Raw genomic sequence first — 20,962 nt, forward strand, 5'->3', positions numbered from 1 at the left:
GGGATGGAAAAGAAGATTAATACAGTGGTGTGAAAAACTATTTGCCCCCTTCCTGATTTCTTATTCTTTTGCATGTTTGTCACACAAAATGTTTCTGATCAGCAAACACATTTAACCGTTAGTCAAATATAACACAAGTAAACACAAAATGCAGTTTGTAAATGGTGGTTTTTATTATTTAGGGAGAAAAAAAAATCCAAACCTACATGGCCCTGTGTGAAAAAGTAATTGCCCCCGAACCTAATAACTGGTTGGGCCACCCTTAGCAGCAATAACTGCAATCAAGCGTTTGCAATAACTTGCAATGAGTCTTTTACAGCGCTCTGGAGGAATTTTGGCCCACTCATCTTTGCAAAATTGTTGTAATTCAGCTTTATTTGAGGGTTTTCTAGCATGAACCGCCTTTTTAAGGTCATGCCATAGCATCTCAATTGGATTCAGGTCAGTACTTTGACTAGGCCACTCCAAAGTCTTCATTTTGTTTTTCTTCAGCCATTCAGAGGTGGATTTGCTGGTGTGTTTTGGGTCATTGTCCTGTTGCAGCACCCAAGATCGCTTCAGCTTGAGTTGACGAACAGATGGCCGGACATTCTCCTTCAGGATTTTTTGGTAGACAGTAGAATTCATGGTTCCATCTATCACAGCAAGCCTTCCAGGTCCTGAAGCAGCAAAACAACCCCAGACCATCACACTACCACCACCATATTTTACTGTTGGTATGATGTTCTTTTTCTGAAATGCTGTGTTCCTTTTACGCCAGATGTAACGGGACATTTGCCTTCCAAAAAGTTTAACTTTTGACTCATCAGTCCACAAGGTATTTTCCCAAAAGTCTTGGCAATCATTGAGATGTTTCTTAGCAAAACTGAGACGAGCCCTAATGTTCTTTTTGCTTAACAGTGGTTTGCGTCTTGGAAATCTGCCATGCAGGCCGTTTTTGCCCAGTCTCTTTCTTATGGTGGAGTCGTGAACACTGACCTTAATTGAGGTAAGTGAGGCCTGCAGTTCTTTAGACATTGTCCTGGGGTCTTTTGTGACCTCTCGGATGAGTCGTCTCTGCGCTCTTGGGGTAATTTTGGTCGGCCAGCCACTCCTGGGAAGGTTCACCACTGTTCTATGTTTTTGCCATTTGTGGATAATGGCTCTCACTGTGGTTCACTGGAGTCCCAAAGCTTTAGAAATGGCTTTATAACCTTTACCAGACTGATAGATCTCAATTACTTCTGTTCTCATTTGTTCCTGAATTTCTTTGGATCTTGGCATGATGTCTAGCTTTTGAGGTGCTTTTGGTCTACTTCTCTGTGTCAGGCAGCTCCTATTTAAGTGATTTCTTGATTGAAACAGGTGTGGCAGTAATCAGGCCTGGGGGTGGCTACGGAAATTGAACTCAGGTGTGGTACACCACAGTTAGGTTATTTTTTAACAAGGGGGCAATTACTTTTTCACACAGGGCCATGTAGGTTTGGATTTTTTTTCTCCCTAAATAATAAACACCATCATTTAAAAACTGCATTTTGTGTTTACTTGTGTTATATTTGACTAATGGTTAAATGTGTTTGATGATCAGAAACATTTTGTGTGACAAACATGCAAAAGAATAAGAAATCAGGAAGGGGGCAAATAGTTTTTCACACCACTGTATAAAGGCCCATTAGGTACAGCGTAGCTTATATATAAACCTGAGTAAAAAGCTATTTTGAATTAAGCCAAACCAAAAAAAAAAAAAGGGTCACTGGCCACTCTAACAAAAATTACTAACCAAACATAAATAAAAAGTACAACAGTTTTTAGAAGTTAATTTATCCATAAGCTTTGATGCTTTGCATGTCATGTGGCCATCTTAAAGAGCTGATGTGTAGTAATGTCACACATTAAGTTGTGAGGGATCACGTGACAGGAACTTGCCTAACAACAGATATACAGTATGGCCACAGCCACCCAAATAGCTAGAAACTGGCAGTACGAATGGCAGAAACGTTTTTAAAATGGGGCCAGAATGATATTATTGTAATAACATTATACAAATCCTAAATTTGCTCAAAGAATGTAAATTTTACACTGAACCATGGCTGTGAAGCAGAGTTAAGATTTATGTTTAACACTAGAATTACCAGAGCCTACGAAAAAACTCGTAGATCCGGCCCACCTTAAATCGCTTCTTAAATCCGTTCACACCTCTCCGCCAGCATCCTTTGTCCTCTAAATGTGCTGATAAAAGATAAGCTGCCAGCGGCTGGCTATTCCATCCCCCAACCGACTTAGAACGTGCGCGAAGTTTTCCCAGCTCATGCCTTGATTGATTATCTGGGAGTGAAGTGGAGTTTTAGACTGGAAATAATAGATCGTTATTTGGAACACACGCATTTCATGCGTGTTCCGTTTCTACAGTAATCTGTGTAAACACATTGTTAAAACAGAAACTTTTTCATATTTTAGTAATAAATGTTACAAAATGTAGGCATAAACTATAGAATGTGTAAAGCCCGAGTTCCAAAGATCAAATAAACACTTTCACAAAAACTTCAAGGAGGATACAACAGTTTCCGTGGCGTAGCGCGCTAAGTTTTGCTTCTTAGAGCGCAGCTGCTTTGCCGTGCCTCATAGACCTAAGTTCGATTCCCTGCTGGGGATAAAGTGTTGCTTTTTTTTTTTTCTTTTTAACCTCAAACGGACATAAAATTTTTTAAATTGGTATGCACTGTCAGTTAATGAGATCGTTATATTTTCATATGGGATGCTCCTTTTAAAATATTTTTTTAGCAATTGAGACTGCAATTAACATGAACAACTGTCCCTAAAATTGTTATTTTTAAGATCCATAACACACAGACAGACAGAGCACTGCGTAATAGAGAGACAGACAGGCAGAGATATATAAATAAACAGGGAAGGCACATGTACTGAAAGAAAAAAAAACATCAACATGTGCGTTATTCCTGCTGCACTGAATAAGCTCACGTGCTCTAACATCACCCCCTCCCCCCAATCTGACTCTCTAAGTAACAGCACAAGTACAGACGCAAACCAAATGTAATCAAGAGTGTCCGGTTCCATCCCTACTCACTCCTATATTTGCCGTTTTCAGTAGTAAGCTGCTCTTTTTGTTAATATTATACAGTACACACATGCACTTGGTTTGCATCTGTACTTGTGCTGTTACTTAGAGAGTCAGATCGGGGGGAGGGGTGATGTTAGAGCACGTGAGCTTATTCAGTGCAGCAGGAACAACGCACATGTTGATGTTTTTTTTCTTTCAGTACATGTGCCTTCCCTGTTTATTTATATATCTCTGCCTGTCTGTCTCTCTATTACGCAGTGCTCTGTCTGTCTGTGTGTTATGGATCTTAAAAATAACAATTTTAGGGACAGTTGTTCATGTTAATTGCAGTCTCAATTGTTAAAAAAATATTTTAAAAGGAGCATCCCATATGAAAATATAACGATCTCATTAACTGACAGTGCATGCCAATTTATAAATTTTATGTCCGTTTGAGGTTAAAAAGAAAAAAAAAAAAAGCAACACTTTTATCCCCAGCGGGGAATCGAACTTAGGTCTCTGAGGCACGTCAAAGCAGCTGTGCTCTAAGAAGCAAAACTTAGCGCGCTATGCCACGGAAACTGTTGTATCCTCCTTGAAGTTTTTGTGAAAGTGTTTATTTGATCTTTGGAACTCGGGCTTTACACATTCTATAGTTTATGCCTACATTTTGTAACATTTATTACTAAAATATGAAAAAGTTTCTGTTTTAACAATGTGTTTACACAGATTACTGTAGAAACGGAACACGCATGAAATGCGTGTGTTCCAAATAACTACCTATTATTTCCAGTCTAAAACTCCACTTCACTCCCAGATAATCAATCAAGGCATGAGCTGGGAAAACTTTGCGCACGTTCTAAGTCGGTGGGGGGATGGAATAGCCGGCTGCTGGCAGCTTGTCTTTTATCAGCACATTTAGAGGACAGAGGATGCTGGCGGAGAGGTGTGAACGGATTTAAAAAGCGATTTAAGGTGGGCCGGATCTACGAGTTTTTTCGTAGGCTCTGGTAATTCTAGTGTTAATGAACCTAATTTGAGGTCACAGGATCCATAGTCAAAATAAACAGCTGATGTGAGATTATGGAGCATGTCCTATATTTGTGATGAGATGAGCATCTCCACAATATGTGAGGACATCAGGAATATCAGTGTTGCTCCTAGGGCAGCTCGTTCAGGTGGTTTGGGAATGTAGTTGAAATGCTCCTTGGGCATCTCCCAAAGAAGGTGTATGAGGTACAACTCAGTGGGAAAAGACCAAGAACAAACCTAGGACAGTCTGGAGGGATGCTATCTCTTAGATGCGCTGGATGTTTTTGGAAGTTCCCCAGGATGAACTGGAAATTATTGCTGAGAATAGGGTTGCCTGGTCTTTCCAGCTCAACATATCAACATGCCACCACTTCTTACTGGTCCTATTACTGTACTACGTTGTGAAAGCAGCACCACCTCCAGTCACAGAACACACCCCAGACTTTTAGGCCCATCTTTCAGAAAAGGTACTTGAATGATAGGTTTGGTGTTCAAGTCAGTCTTACTTTTTCACAAACATTGTCTACAGTGCATTAATTTACAGTTAAGTATTTTTTATACATTTAATAAAAACATCACACTTGTTCTTGGAGTTTAAAATTGATTTCAAGGGGCACAAATCCAAATGTGAAGACAAAAACCTTAAAACTTAGAAAATATGCCAATTTTTCAAGCCAGTAGTGTTAATTTCTTGAGATTGCACACATATTATAAAACAACATATCCATGTAGTTTTAAGTGGGGAAATAAGCTAAACAGTTTTTGCGAGATATGGCCATTTTAAAAGGAGACCTGCTGTGTGCTTTACCTCAGTGCAGGCATCATTCAGTGACAACCATTCAACCACCACCATTTACCTCAAGAAATGCATCGTTATTGAGCAAGCGTTATTATTAACATTAATGAGTACTGATGCTAAAATATAAAATACTGTCTGCAAACAGCTAGACAAAAGACGCTGAAAAATTGTCACTTTTATAATTCCTTAGTCTTTACATGTGATGAAGAAAATTATACACAAGTCTGGAACACTGTTCGTGCTCTTATTTCAATTATGGGCTGAAGAAAGTAGGCGGGCAATTGTGAATACATTGATATTTCTGCCAGATTCTGCATTAACATGGGATAGCACCAGCTACAGTGCTATAACAATTATTAGAAATAATTGAAAATTGGTTTAAAATTGCTGTGAATCACAATTCAGAACTACGTAATATATAGGCATTAGTAAATTGCTTTTGTTCATTCAGAAATGTACTTAGTTCTTTTTGTTATCAGCATGAGTAATTCAGTACAGTGATTCCCCCACCTATTGAGGAAGTTATGCTCCAGAACCATCAGCGAAAGTTGAAAATCTGCGATATAGAAAGACCATATAAATAAACATTTTTTTTTATAGTTTAAAATTCCCACACGCTTTAAATACATGTAAACTTATTAAAACACACTTTGTAAACACATATGATATGTGGATGTCGGGCTAAGGATATTTTTTTTTTTTTTTGTTCTTTATTTCGTCTTATACGATTTCTCGTATTAGAAATTTATTAGTTTTCGCATACCCCTTGGGGTCAGAGCGCAGGGTCAGCCATTGTACAGCGCCCCTGGAGCAATTACAGGTTAAGGGTCTTGCTCAAGGGCCCAGCAGAGTAGGATCTCTTTTGGCAGTGACGGGGATTCGAACCGGCAACCTTCTGGATACCAGCGCAGATCCTTAGCCTCAGAGCCACCACTCCGCCCCAAATATGATATGAGTAACCTCTCACTATTATTAAAAAAATCTTGGCTGGGAGACCAAGGTACGAGGCGTGATGTTCTCGGAAGACAATTTGACGTCCCTTGAGAGACCTTTTAACGTCACGCGCGACAAGGCAGTTAGACAGAAGGACAGCTGCTGTACAGGCTTTTAAATGATTGACGCACAGAGCGACAAGCAGGACACGCATCTTGGCAGAAGCAGCACAAAGCCAGTAGCTGATCCGTCCGCTTCTCCTTAACATGCGTTCAGCTCCCCCCTTCATAACACGAGCGGGAGAGACGCAAAGTGGCAGGAGCATAGTGTGCCTCCAGGGGGGTCGAGCGAAGCGATCGAGACCAGATCATCTCGGAGAGACACTTTGATGACACACGAGACTAGACATTACAACCTTAGGAAGCAATACCCGTGAGATGGTGACTTTTGCACGTCACGCCCTACTTACAAACAATTTAAAACAAGTTCACGGACATCCAACCTAGCAGTTGTTGAAATGCTTTTGACAGACAAACTTCAGGTGCTCCCAGCTCTTAAAACGAGGACAAGCAGAACATGCAGCTCGTCAGCTGCAGCAAGCCAGCAAATGATCAGAGTGCTTCTGCTTAGTGTGTGTTCAGCCCTCAAACCCCCCTTCGGAGTGCTAGCGGCAGAGACGCGAAATGGCAAAAGGACAGCTGCTGTACAGGCTTTTATGTGATTGACGCAAAGCGCGATGAGCAGAACACACAGCTGGCCAGCAGCAGCAGCAAGACAGCAGCTGAACCGATCACCTCTCTTTAGCATGCGTTCAGACCCCCCTTCACAAAGCGAGCAGCATTATACATCCTGCGAGAAAGAGATTTAACCACGGCCGGGGCAGGAAATAAAGGACAAATATTGTTTTTACAAACGTTTTAAAGTAAAAATGAAAATAATGCATATGTAACAATTCCCATGAAAATAACAGTCTCTTTTAATTGTTTATCCTGTAAACCAAACCCGGGGGTGGGCGAGTGAGTGATGTAGCGGGGGCGCGATAGCTGAACTGCAATATGGTGGGGGATCACTGCACTTAAAATTCAGTAATTGGTTTGTGGTGCTTTAGTCTCTTCTATCACTCCATTGCATAATCTGCCTTTTTCATTTATATATATATATATATATACAGTGGTGTGAAAAACTATTTGCCCCCTTCCTGATTTCTTATTCTTTTGCATGTTTGTCACACAAAATGTTTCTGATCATCAAACACATTTAACCATTAGTCAAATATAACACAAGTAAACACAAAATGCAGTTTGTAAATGGTGGTTTTTATTATTTAGGGGGAAAAAAAAAATCCAAACCTACATGGCCCTGTGTGAAAAAGTAATTGCCCCCTGAACCTAATAACTGGTTGGGCCACCCTTAGCAGCAATAACTGCAATCAAGCGTTTGCGATAACTTGCAATGAGTCTTTTACAGCGCTCTGGAGGAATTTTGGCCCACTCATCTTTGCAAAATTGTTGTAATTCAGCTTTATTTGAGGGTTTTCTAGCATGAACCGCCTTTTTAAGGTCATGCCATAGCATCTCAATTGGATTCAGGTCAGGACTTTGACTAGGCCACTCCAAAGTCTTCATTTTGTTTTTCTTCAGCCATTCAGAGGTGGATTTGCTGGTGTGTTTTGGGTGATTGTCCTGTTGCAGCACCCAAGATCGCTTCAGCTTGAGTTGACGAACAGATGGCCGGACATTCTCCTTCAGGATTTTTTGGTAGACAGTAGAATTCATGGTTCCATCTATCACAGCAAGCCTTCCAGGTCCTGAAGCAGCAAAACAACCCCAGACCATCACACTACCACCACCATATTTTACTATTGGTATGATGTTCTTTTTCTGAAATGCTGTGTTCCTTTTACGCCAGATGTAACGGGACATTTGCCTTCCAAAAAGTTCAACTTTTGACTCATCAGTCCACAAGGTATTTTCCCAAAAGTCTTGGCAATCATTGAGATGTTTCTTAGCAGAATTGAGACGAGCCCTAATGTTCTTTTTGCTTAACAGTGGTTTGCGTCTTGGAAATCTGCCATGCAGGCCGTTTTTGCCCAGTCTCTTTCTTATGGTGGAGTCGTGAACACTGACCTTAATTGAGGCAAGTGAGGCCTGCAGTTCTTTAGACGTTGTCCTGGGGTCTTTTGTGACCTCTCGGATGAGTCGTCTCTGCGCTCTTGGGGTAATTTTGGTCGGCCGGCCACTCCTGGGAAGGTTCACCACTGTTCCATGTTTTTGCCATTTGTGGATAATGGCTCTCACTGTGGTTCGCTGGAGTCCCAAAGCTTTAGAAATGGCTTTATAACCTTTACCAGACTGATAGATCTCAATTACTTCTGTTCTCATTTGTTCCTGAATTTCTTTGGATCTTGGCATGATGTCTAGCTTTTGAGGTGCTTTTGGTCTACTTCTCTGTGTCAGGCAGCTCCTATTTAAGTGATTTCTTGATTGAAACAGGTGTGGCAGTAATCAGGCCTGGGGGTGGCTACGGAAATTGAACTCAGGTGTGATACACCACAGTTAGGTTATTTTTTAACAAGGGGGCAATTACTTTTTCACACAGGGCCATGTAGGTTTGGATTTTTTTCTCCCTAAATAATAAACACCATCATTGAAAAACTGCATTTTGTGTTTACTTGTGTTATATTTGACTAATGGTTAAATGTGTTTGATGATCAGAAACATTTTGTGTGACAAACATGCAAAAGAATAAGAAATCAGGAAGGGGGCAAATAGTTTTTCACACCACTGTATATATATATATATATATTCACGGCATTTGTAGTCTGTGTCACAATCTGATTGTATGGGTGGTTACCTACCAGGTAACGCTTGTGGTTGGCCAGCAATCTGCTAACATCCACCACGGTGCCCTCAGTTTGTGAGGAGCAGATCATAGAATGGTTGAAATAGTTTACTGTCAAATAAATGCAAAGAGTACACGACACGTGTTTCGCCCTCATTCTGGGCTCATCAGGTGTACACACTCCATTGCACTCCCTTTCGGGAATCAAACCTCGGACATCAGCGCCAGAGGTGATGCCCCTAACGTTGCGCCACGGTGTGTGGTTCGTTTATTTGACAGCATATATATATATATATATATATATATAATTCATAGCATTCGTAGTCTGAAACACAATCTGATTGCATGGGTGGTTACCTACCAGGTAACCCATGTGGTTGGTCTGCAAGTCGGCAAACGTCCGCCACGCCCTCTCAGTTGCTACAAGCAGATCATAGAATGTAACCACTCATACAATCAGATTGTGTTTCAGACTACAAATGCTATGAATGTAATTACTCCTATCTCCAGGCTGTCAAATAAATGAACCACACGCTATGGCGCAATGTAAAGGGGCTTCGCCTCTGACGCTGACGTCCGAGGTTCGATCCCTGCGAGGGGATGCAGTGGAGTGTGTACGCCTGATGAGCCCAAATAAGGGCAAACACGTGTCGTGTACTCTTTGCATTATTTGTCATTAAACTTTATATAATTTATTATTATTTGTCATGATTCCACTCAGCATGCCACAAAGTGCATAATGCTGTGTGTGGCTTTGCACTAAGGTTGGGTTTGTTCTGATGTTCTTTTTCATAGCAGTTCACTCATTCAGAATTCACCATAATTTAACTAACGTATGTGTTGCCACATCGGAGTACACACATAATGGGGGGCTCCTTGTTTTAATACAATGCAATGACATATACTTTATGAAACATCTATATTATCTTGCGAAGAATAATATGAAACAATCAGATATTGCTTCTTAATTAATAAATGTTAATCATTAACCTATTCATGTGTTATGAATGTCTATGTAGACACCCAGTATCTGCATTTGGCCAACATTACCAAAGTTCTTCATCTTTTAGCTTGCTTCATAGGACAGTTCAGGCAGTAGTATGACATGTTTTCAAATAATTCCACAATCTAAATATCTTCATTTTAAAAGTTTTAATATAATTCACAGCAAAACCGTTCACACAAAAAATGGAGAAAAAAATGTATATTACAAAGAAAAGTTATTGTTTAAAGAAAGTTCTGTTAAGGCTTACTTGTTTCATATTTCTCTAAGTTTGGTCATACAGTCATACTTTCAAATGGTCATATCAAAACGATCGGAAAACTGTATGCCAATGCCCTATTTGCAAATTAATCTAACGGTTCATGCTTCTAGAAGTGTGACTATTTCCAAACTAACTTAATTAACAACCTGGTTTGCAGATACAGCTAAGAAAGTTCAACTTCATGTTCAATTAAAGGGGGTAAAAGACTATACCATAATCTACATAAATCTGAGAAACTAATATTCTATTGAAATTAAGCAGACACATCAATTTAACATTAACATTAGCTTCCTAAGATTGGCTCTTTCTTTGGCTAACACTGTATTTAAGGATGCGTAATTCCCCTATTGCACATTTAAAATAATCTTGAATTTGTTGAAATTAAAGATACAGTTGGAAAACTGTAGTCTTTTTATAATTCTACAAGTTCTACAAATTACATCTTGCCTGAAGCAGGAGCCTGAGTTGCTTCAAAAGCTTGCATATTGTAATCTTTTTAGTTAACCAATAAAAGGTGTCATTTTGCTTGACTTCTCATTATAATTCTACAAGTTACACATTATCTTCAGTTGCTCATGTGTAGAAGTCAAGTTAATCAGCCTCAAAAATGTGTCATCACTCTTCCTCCTCAGACAAAAAAATAAGTGTTTTAAAATGAGGATCTAGTGCTAATGCTTGTTGACTCTGTAGGAAGCCCACACATCAGTTTTAAGTGTTGAAGGCACTGATTTCAGTGATGAGGACATACCATTTCATGCAGTCCTACCTGTAGCCGGGCACTTCTAATTCTATTCAAGGTAGTAAAGTTCATTTTCTGTAGAAAGCCTTAACAGATGCATTAGTGACGTCTGCTGGATTTGACGCCAAAAACAAAGATAAACAAAAATCTACATATAGTAATTGAGCAGGACAGAGATTCACAAGGTCAGTCTTGAAACTTCAAGAATTGGTATTGAATTGTTTAAATGAAAAATAACGATTGATCGGAAAATCAATATTTTATCCGGGCCTAGCTGGCACTGTGAACTTTGTACATAAAAGAGCCAAGGCCATCTGCATGTTGATATGACGTTTGTTGGAACTCTTGTATGCACACTTGACCACTCCGTGTTAATTTTGCTCTGTAGGCTATGTAAAATATACCAACACAGAATGTAATGGGTGATAAGTAACCCCTGCCACAGTCACCCCCACCTCTCAAGTTTTGCAATGGGTCCATAGTGTGGATATTGTAAATTGTTAGAGATACATTGTTTTTTCATTTAACTGTAACGTATACACAAAAATCTTTCCTATCAATCTGTTTTATACAGTGTGCTTCTAGATGATCGTTTTGATGGATAGAATCTATCTTCAGACAGATACTCTCAAACTGCTTTATTGCCAATTCTGCTAGATGTGAGAGTAACAGTTTCTTTTTACCCCGTGAGGTTATGGATAATGCCTCTTCCTTTTCGAGGTAAATTAGAATATGGTTGTAATTTATGGCTACTACCATGAGCAGAAAAAAAGATATGCATTAATTTCAGAATGAGTTTAACCTGTGCTGTTGCAGATTATTACCCTAAGTTCTTGTCAGTAAGCCGCGGCTTATCTAAGGAAAAAAGTTGTGAAAATGAAAAAATAGAATATCGGCTTATACATAAGTCCGGCTTATACATCCATCGCGGGGGTTGCGTTCCAGAGCCACCCGCGAAATAAGAATATCCGCGAAGTAGAAACCATATGTTTATATGGTTATTTTTATATTGTCATGCTTGGGTCACAGATTTGCGCAGAAACACAGGAGGTTGTAGAGAGACAGGAACGTTATTCAAACACTGCAAACAAACATTTGTCTCTTTTTCAAAAGTTTAAACTGTGCTCCATGACAAGACAGAGATGACAGTTCCGTCTCACAATTAAAAGAATGCAAACATATCTTCCTCTTCAAAGGAGTGAAGCAAACAAATCAATATGTCTGTTTGGCTTTTAAGTATGCGAAGCACCGTGGCACAAAGCTGTTGAAGGCGGCAGCTCACACCCCCTCCGTCAGGAGCAGGAAGAGAGAGAGAGCCAGAGTTTGTTTTTCAGTCAAAAATCAATACGTGCCCTTCGAGCTTTTAAGTATGCGAAGCACTGTGCAGCATGTCTTTTCAGGAATCAGCTTTACAAAAGATAGCAACGTGAAGATAATCTTTCAGCATTTTTAGACGAGCGTCTGTATCGTCTAGGTGTGCAAACAGCCCCCCTGCTCAATCCCCATACGTCAGGATCACAGATAGTCAGCGCAAGATTGACAGAAAAGTAAGCAATCTAGCTTCTCAGCCATCTGCCAATAGCGTCCCTTGTATGAAATCAACTGGGCAAACCAACTGAGGAAGCATGTACCAGAAATTAAAAGACCCATTGTCCGCAGAAATCCGCGATATATATTTAAATATGCTTACATATAAAATCACAATTTAAATGACCGCTACGCGCTCGTGTTGACTCGGCGACGCCCAGAGCAGAAAGAACGCGCTCCGGCCGCTCCAACCGCGCCATGCGGGGAGTGAGAGAGACGGCAATATCTCACACTCTCTCCCCCCTTAAAGAAATTAAATGGGCGCGAGTGAGACCACTGACCTCCCTCCCTTCTATTAGTTATAGGTTATAGTACGTTCGGCTTATCCATGAGTCCGGCTTATCTATGATACGATTTTATTTTAAAAATTCGTATGATTTTTGGTCTCCGGCTAATACATGAGTCCGGCTTATAGACAAGAACTTAGGGTATTTATTTAGTTATTTTACATATTACTTATTAAGTTAGGAGGCCAGCAACTTTTTTGATTGTTTTACTGCCAAAGATTAGATCCTATTGAGGAAAAAGATAGTTTGCCACCAACTTCATGAGTATGACAATTTTAAGTAATTTAAACAATGATCACATCCCTTGTGTGGTATATTTTCACTTGGTGAGATTTCACACTTTTTGTAGAAGGTCGGAAACTAACATCTTTCATTAAATTTTCACTATCAACACAGGCACCTAAACTGGCAGATCAATATTGCGTGTGTCACCTTGCGACTGGGGATATGCTTCGTGCTATGGTAGCTTCTGGATCAGAACTGGGAAAGCGATTAAAGGAAACAATGGATTCTGGGAAGCTGGTATGTATATTTGGTTTTGTTAGACTAGCAGAGACTCAAAACCTATTTTTTTAATTTACATAATTTGTGTTAAGCTACATCTCTCTTTATTCAAAGTGTTTTACAAATCACAAATGTAATGTACAGCTGTTGCCAGTGCATCAGTGTTAGAAATGTGTCAGGTGTTTTTTAAAATATGGTAAGATGTAATTAGAAAAAGTTTAGAATAAGCTTTTATATTCGGGTAAAGGATATTCTCCCTTTTATGTTGTTTTTAACTCTAGAATCCCTGAAGCCTATGAAAAATGTCATAATGCCGGGCCGCCTTAAATTCCCTCACACCTCCTAATTAGCGTCTTTGTTTTGCAATATTTGCAAATGTTTCAATCGGCACAAGCAGCAAGCAGCCTGCTATCCCATCCCCCACCAACTCCGCTGATGTCAGACACAAAATTCTCAGAGCTCAAGCCTATTTATCTGCGTTTGAGGTATCTGGAATTGTATAGGGTAAATAATACATCGTTATTTGGAATACATACATTTCATGTGTGTTCCGTGTCTACAACAATCTGGGTAAATGTAGGATGACAGGAAATGAGAGGTAAGAAATGTTGAACACATAACCAAAACAAACTTTTTCCATGTTATAGTAATAATGACAAAATGCAGATGTGAAGTGTATAATGTGTGAAAACTGAAGTCCAAATATCAAATAAACACTTTAACAAAAGGTATAACAAAACAAGTGCATTTACATGTTGCTGTCAATGAGTAAAATCCCAAGCCCAAATATCAATTGACACAAAGTCAAAATGTCTGCTTGGCTGATGCAGAGGTAAGAACTGTTGCCTTGTAATTAAGAGGCTATGGGTTCTCCGTTTTGAGTAGTGAATTGCTATTATTATTACTAACTCCCAAATGAAGTGACTTCAGCATCTGACGTGACTTCAGCTGCCTTGGTGGGGAATGAATAAGGAGGCTACCTGCTGCCAGTGCTGATTGACAAATTTGCAAAACAAAGACACGGACGAAGAGGTACAAAGGAATTTAAGGTGGCCTGGCATTATGACTTTTTTTGTAGGCTTCAGAGACTATAGTGTTAAAGATTTGCTGTTGCTATTTGCTCTCCTCTCTCTCAGGCAGGACTTGAATTTAGGTTTGTTACGTTTGATTCGGTTATACTGAATGTTGTTTTCTTAAATTATCGGGAAAAAAAAGGTACTAGAGAAAATGGATTGTACTTACGCCTAGGAGATGTGCTAGGAAGAGTCATGCAGAAAAAAAAGTAAACTGGGCCTGTCAGCATCAGAAAGTTTAATATGAAGCAAGTGGGGTGGTAATATATTTAGCAGAGTGAATCTTCAGATTTGTCTTGGGTTTCTGAATGCAGTTAAAAGGGAATGTTAGAAATAGCCATGTATGGAAGTGCGAAAAAGCCAAAAGGTTTATTCATTGCATATACAGTGCATCCAGAAAGTATTCACAGCGCATCACTTTTTCCACATTTTGTTATGTTACAGCCTTATTCCAAAATGGATTAAATTCATTTTTTTCCTCAGAATTCTACACACAGCACCCCATAATAACAATGTGAAAAACGTTTACTTGAGGTTTTTGCAAATTTATTAAAAATAAAAAAACTGAGAAATCATATGTACATAAGTATTCACAGCCTTTGCTCAATACTTTGTCGATGCACCTTTGGCAGCAATTACAGCCTCAAGTCTTTTTGAATATGATGCCACAAGCTTGGCACACCTATCCTTGGCCAGTTTCGCCCATTCCTCTTTGCAGCACCTCTCAAGCTCCATCAGGTTGGATGGGATGCGTCGGTGCACAACCATTTTAAGATCTCTCCAGAGATGTTCAATCGGGTTCAAGTCTGGGCTCTGGCTGGGCCATTCAAGGACATTCACAGAGTTGTCCTGAAGCCACTCCTTTGATATCTTGGCTGTGTGCTTAGGGTCGTTGTCCTGCTGAAAGATGAACCGTCGCCCCAGTCTGAGGTCAAGAGCGCTCTGGAGCAGGTTTTCATCCAGGATATGTCTGTACATTGCTGCAGTCATCTTTCCCTTTATCCTGACTAGTCTCCTAATTCCTGCCGCTGAAAAACATCCCCACAGCATGATGCTGCCACCACCATGCTTCACGGTAGGGATGGTATTGGCCTGGTGATGAGTGGTGCCTGGTTTCCTCCAAACGTGACGCCTGGCATTCACACCAAAGAGTTCAATCTTTGTCTCATCAGACCAGAGAATTTTCTTTCTCATTGTCTGAGAGTCCTTCAGGTGCCTTTTGGCAAACTCCAGGCGGGCTGCCATGTGCCTTTTACTAAGGTGTGGCTTCCATCTTGTCACTATACCATACAATCCTGATTGGTGGATTGCTGCAGAGATGGTTGTCCTTCTGGCAGGTTCTTCTCTCTCCACAGAGGACCTCTGGAGCACTCCGTGACTAAGGCCCTTCTCCCCCGATCGCTCAGTTTAAATGGCTGGCCAGCTCTAGGAAGAGTCCTGGTGGTTTCGAACTTCTTCCACTTACGGATGATGGAGGCCACTGTGCTCATTGGGACCTTCAAAGCAGCAGAAATTTTTCTGTAACCTTCCCCAGATTTGTGCCTCGAGACAATCCTGTCTCTGAGGTCTACAGACAATTCCTTTGACTTCATGCTTGGTTTGTGCTCTGACATGAACTGTCTTCTGTGGGACCTTATATAGACAGGTGTGTGCCTTTCCAAATCATGTCCAATCAACTGAATTTACACAGGTGGACTCCAATTAAGCTGCAGAAACATCTCAAGGATGATCAGGGGAAACAGGATGCACCTGAGCTCAATTTTGAGCTTCATGGCAAAGGCTGTGAATACTTATGTACATGTGCTTTCTCAATTTTTTTTATTTTTAATAAATTTGCAAAAATGACAAACTTTTTTCACGTTGTCATTATGGGGTGTTGTGTGTAGAATTCTGAGGAAAAAAATGAATTTAATCCATTTTGGAATAAGGCTATAACATAACAAAATGTGGAAAAAGTGATGTGCTGTGAATACTTTCCGGATGCACTGTATATTTATTATACAGATAAAACTTTAACTACACGGTGCCGCAGCGCTAGCGAGCTTGAGTTTCGTTCACGGTTTGTTCCTGCCTCGCGCTGTATTCTTGCTGTGGCTGGCGCGACACTGGAAGGATAGATGGATAGAATAATTAAACATTACGAATATATTTCAATGTTCCTTAAAAGTTTTGAAGAATCAGCGTTCTAAGCTTACAGATGGCTTAACGTCTATTATAGAGCTGATTGTGTAGTGGTTGGGTATTTGGAGGAAGAAAAGTAAGGACAGGAATTGGGGGTTCGTACGTTTGAAAAAGACAGTACTTCTATAATAAAGCATTTCATCGAATGTCGCACATGGCGCAGCAAGCATCTTGCATAAGACATGAACAATCACTGCGCCACCATGTTCCCATGTTTAATAACATGCTTTAACTCCTATCATCATGAAAATGATATCACGTATACTTCTCAGTATTTTAATTATTCAGAGAGCTGTAATATCACAAATGTAATGGATTCTGTGTCCTGTCATAGGAAGACAAAGCCCGGAAGCACGTAGTGATTCTCACACACAGAGCATATAGAAGATCAATTACAAAAGAAAGCATTTAACATGCTAAATTAGTTACGATGGGATTTGAGAAACTACTAAATTAAACGATTTTAAGATGAAGTTCATGATGTTCTACTTTAATCACAAAATAAACTACGTGATTAAAGTGGAAATTTTGAGATTATAGTTGACATTTTGTGCTTTTTTTCACACTGTGTGCCTTTTTTTTTTTTCCCTCTGTACCCTAAAAAGCTTTCATATGACACTCAGACGGTGGGCTACGACTCGCGTTTTCACGGCGACTTTGATATGTGACAACTTCGTTTTTATTTCGGGCACTGTGCGACTTTGTGAACTTGAACTTTCGAGTTTCTCTGACACGCTATGTCACTCGATCAACTTCCTTTTGTTGTTTATAACACTGTTTAAACCAACAAATAGTACGTTTTTCTTTGCCTCCACTTGGTATTCACTGAAATTCTTCTATTTTTCCTCGTACTTTTGCCATTGCCTTTTCACAGAACACTGAGCTTAAGGGCTACTGTATTTATATTGATTTGCATATTCAAAGAGGCGTAATTCTGTGAGGAGTTGGGGTGGGGCAGCAGGTGCGTGCACATGCATTAATTTCCACGCTGTCCGGGATTTATGTAGTGGAAGAACGTGGAAGTTGGCAAACGCACAGATTTATGCATCTGGAATTTTTTGTGCGTAAGTACATTTCCACTTTTGTGCTTATGTCATGTTATAGTGCAAATTCTACGCACAGCATTATGCATGAGCCCCCAGATCACTAACAACTGCATAAACCTTTTCCCTCCGAGATGCAGTTTGTGTTTCAAATTCAAATGCAATTAATTTTATTAGTTAGATAAACCGTTACTGGAAAATAACATTAAATAAGGTCCTTTCATAGTTTTAAGAACAGTTCAGTTAAACTTGAGATTCCTTAAGTTTTAACAGTAAACTTTAAGTAAACAGTTCACTTGCTCCTTAAATGATGGGTTTGTCTCTTGTAGCTTAAACATATAGCTCCTATGATTGTTTGGCCATAAACCTCCAATTTGTTCATTTAGTGACATATTTAACCAATAAAGGTCATCTTGCATAAAACGTTTCACAAGTGCAAAAGTAATTCCAGGATTTTGTTATTTTGGGTTAGCTTTCCCCGCATACTGCTATGCGAGTCACTTGCATTAGTAAGTTAGCACGCATATGTGAATATATATTGTTGCAAAAAGCTCTTATGAACCCACATCATTTTACCATCATGTTCAAAATAGCTCATTGACGACATTTTCTACTTTTAAAGCCTGTAATGTGCACTCCATTTATGGTAGATTCACTAACCTGTGATAAAGAATAGAGACAGCACACACATTGAGCTGGTGTTCACTTCACACAGGAGGATTTATTCTTCCTCTGTTTGCTGTACTCTGCTCTATACTGCTCACACAAGGAGCACCAATCTGACAATTTGGGGGGTGGACAAGCACTTAACTCATTTAATCTACAATGAAATCAAGTGAATGATTAAATCCTTAAAATAAGTAAACAAGATGAATAGGGTGCTTTTTTTTCCACTCGGTTTCATTTTAATCTTTTCAGTCTCTTTTACCCCCTCATCCTTTTCTTAATTTATTTCTGAGTTTACTTTTTTTCCAACTCTCTACAAATGCAAGTTAAAATTTTTAACAAATGTAAGTGCATGTCTAATGTACAGCTATGTGTTAATCAGGTGTCATTAGGCATAAATTAACTTCCTTTTAACATAAATGTAAAATATTAAAAAGTTAAAGCTTGTTTTATTGCAGAACATGGCATGAATGATGACTAAATGACCCTGGAAGTTTCTTTAAGCAAAAGGATTGCAGCTGGTGGAGGAAGAGGGACTGCCTGCTCTGTAGCTCAATACTGAGATGCCAACACTCTAGGGATCAAGGCAGAAAATGACAGAGTTCTAGAGCAAGAGAGAGCCCATTCGAAAGTCCTGTCCTGTGACAAAAAAATCTAGGCATCTTGTCCTTACCTGGCAAGATTTAGAGATGCTTGAGGTGTTCCAGAAAGCTCTGAAACCACTTCAGGAATTCACAGATACTTTGTCTAGAGAGGACTATGTCACTCTTTTATATGTCCAACCGCTGCTCCAGCTTTTCAACTGTACCATTCTGGCACACGATGAAGTGAGCTTAGCAAATCCATCAAATCTGCCATTGTGGGTTACCTGAATGAAAAGTATGCTGACCCATCATCTAGTGACCTGTTGGACATCATTTGTCAATTCATGATTTAAATCCGCTTATACTGCAGCTGACAGGATTGAGTGAGTAAAGATTAGAGCTACATTGGAAATTAAATCGTTAGCCTGTGAGTAGAGCTGCTGCAGCACAAGTGACTCGGCTATGATCAACCTTGTGTCAATGCCTGCAGACCGCCCAACAGGGGCACCACTTAAAAAGAAAAAATCTCATTCAGACAATGATACCTTCCTGCCCCAAAGCATCAAAGAGGCAAACAGTTGAGAGTGAAATGTCCAGCTACATGGTGTCAGGGCCAGCAGAGCACAATGCAGATCCCCTTGCATGATGGAAGGAACATGCAGTCATCTTCCCCACTTTGAGCTGCCTGGTGCAAAAATTCCTTTATGTTCCTGCCCCCAGTTCTCCATCAGAGAAGGTGTTTAGTTGCATTGGCAGTATTGTCAGTTGTCATAGGATATCCTTGAAGCCTGAGACATTTGACAGGCTGGTATTTCTAGCTCAAAATCTTTAAGCTAAGATGAAATGCTTAGATAAGGCTACCACGGCAAAAACTACTTTTGTAAGATAGGTGGCTTTACAAGTTAGTGTTGTTTGCACTGTTGTGTACAATATTTTGCTAAGGATAGCCTAAATGCAGTTGTTACTGGGTACAGTTTGATAAATTGTTTGTTAAAACAGTGGAGAGCAAATAAGAGACAGGTCATATGTTTATATTGTTATAATATTTATATTTATTTTATTTTAACTGTGTTGTTAGCCGAATTTTCATATAATTTCAAATACATTTTTGGAAGACTTTGGCCTGCCGTTTTTTTGTTTATATTTAAACATTTTATTTACATTTACACTATATTCTTAATCTGAAAGCAGATACAGTAGTTCTTTTAGGTACTGTGGGCCTATAAGTTAAATTATATATTCATATTTCTTATGTATTTCAGCCTGTATTTTAATAAATAAATACATTTTTGTGATATCTTGCATGACTTTGGTTTACAACTGAAAATTTTATTCCATAAAATATATAGATACAGTGATCCCTCGCTATATCACGCTTCCACTTTCGCAGCTTCACTCTATCGCGATTTTTTTCTCATACACGCTTACGTCACTATGCATGCGCTTTCTGAGAACTTTTATCTAAGCCCCACGATGGCTCCTAAACGTGCTGCTTTTTCTAAGCCTTCTGATAATGAAACTAAGCGCCGGAGGAAGACGCTTACCATCCAGGAGAAGATGAAACTCTTGGATATGATCAAAGATGGCAATACCCTACAAAAGCCTCCTCACGCATATGAAAAGACAGCGCCAGCAACTGCCTATCAAGATGTTCTTCAGCCACGCACCCAGACACCCACTGCCTACTCCTAGTACTCCTTCAGCGGAAGAAGACAACAACGCACCTGCTGAAGATACTGCACCACCTTGTCATGCTTGGGTCACAGATTTGCACAGAGACACAGGAGGTTGTAGAAAAAAAAAAGAACTTTATTCAAAGCACTGCAAACAAACATTTGTCCCTTTTCAAAAGTTTAAACGTGCTCCATGACAAGTCAGAGATGACAGTTCCACCAGGAGCAGAGAATGTCTGAGAGAAAGAGAGAGAAACCAAACAACCAATTCCAAAGCTGAGCGGTGCTGCACAATACTTTTAAGTAAGCGGAGTACTGCGTGAGAGGTTTATCGCACGTTATAGCGCAAGTAAGAAGGGTAAGTAGCAATGTGAAGGTAGACTGTCAGCTGTTTCAGGGGTTTTCCCAGGGGCGTCTGTGTTCTCTGAGGGTGTGATCAGCGCTCCAGCTTACAACCTGAAGACTCTCCTACTGAGCTCGTGCCTTCATAGGTTAGTGGTTGTGTGTAAGAACTGCGTGTGTGTGTAATTAAATGTACAGTACAATAATAATAATATATTTGTAACGTCTAATGTCTTATTTTCTCTTATTTTGTCTAATATATTGGGTAATACGAGTGTAATGGTGACTAAAGGGTGTTATTTCATGCCTAGAGGGCTCTAATAATGTTAAAAAACGTATTTAGAAGGTCATAAACAGGTTTTCTATACTCTAACTG

At 39.6% G+C, this 20,962-nt stretch overlaps 1 protein-coding gene across 2 annotated transcripts in view; it reads left to right on the forward strand.

Annotated features, from left to right (window-relative positions):
- The window catches only part of ak2 (adenylate kinase 2), a 49,231-nt gene that overhangs the window by 9,592 nt on the left and 18,677 nt on the right, over nucleotides 1-20,962 (forward strand). For both annotated transcript variants that reach the window (XM_028791816.2, XM_028791817.2), the window contains exon 2: nucleotides 12,917-13,042. In XM_028791816.2, the coding sequence (XP_028647649.1) occupies nucleotides 12,917-13,042 (126 nt within the window). The remainder of the gene's footprint in view (nucleotides 1-12,916; nucleotides 13,043-20,962) is intronic.

This window comes from Erpetoichthys calabaricus, chromosome 14, assembly GCF_900747795.2.
Source record: "Erpetoichthys calabaricus chromosome 14, fErpCal1.3, whole genome shotgun sequence".
NCBI lineage: Eukaryota > Metazoa > Chordata > Cladistia > Polypteriformes > Polypteridae > Erpetoichthys > Erpetoichthys calabaricus.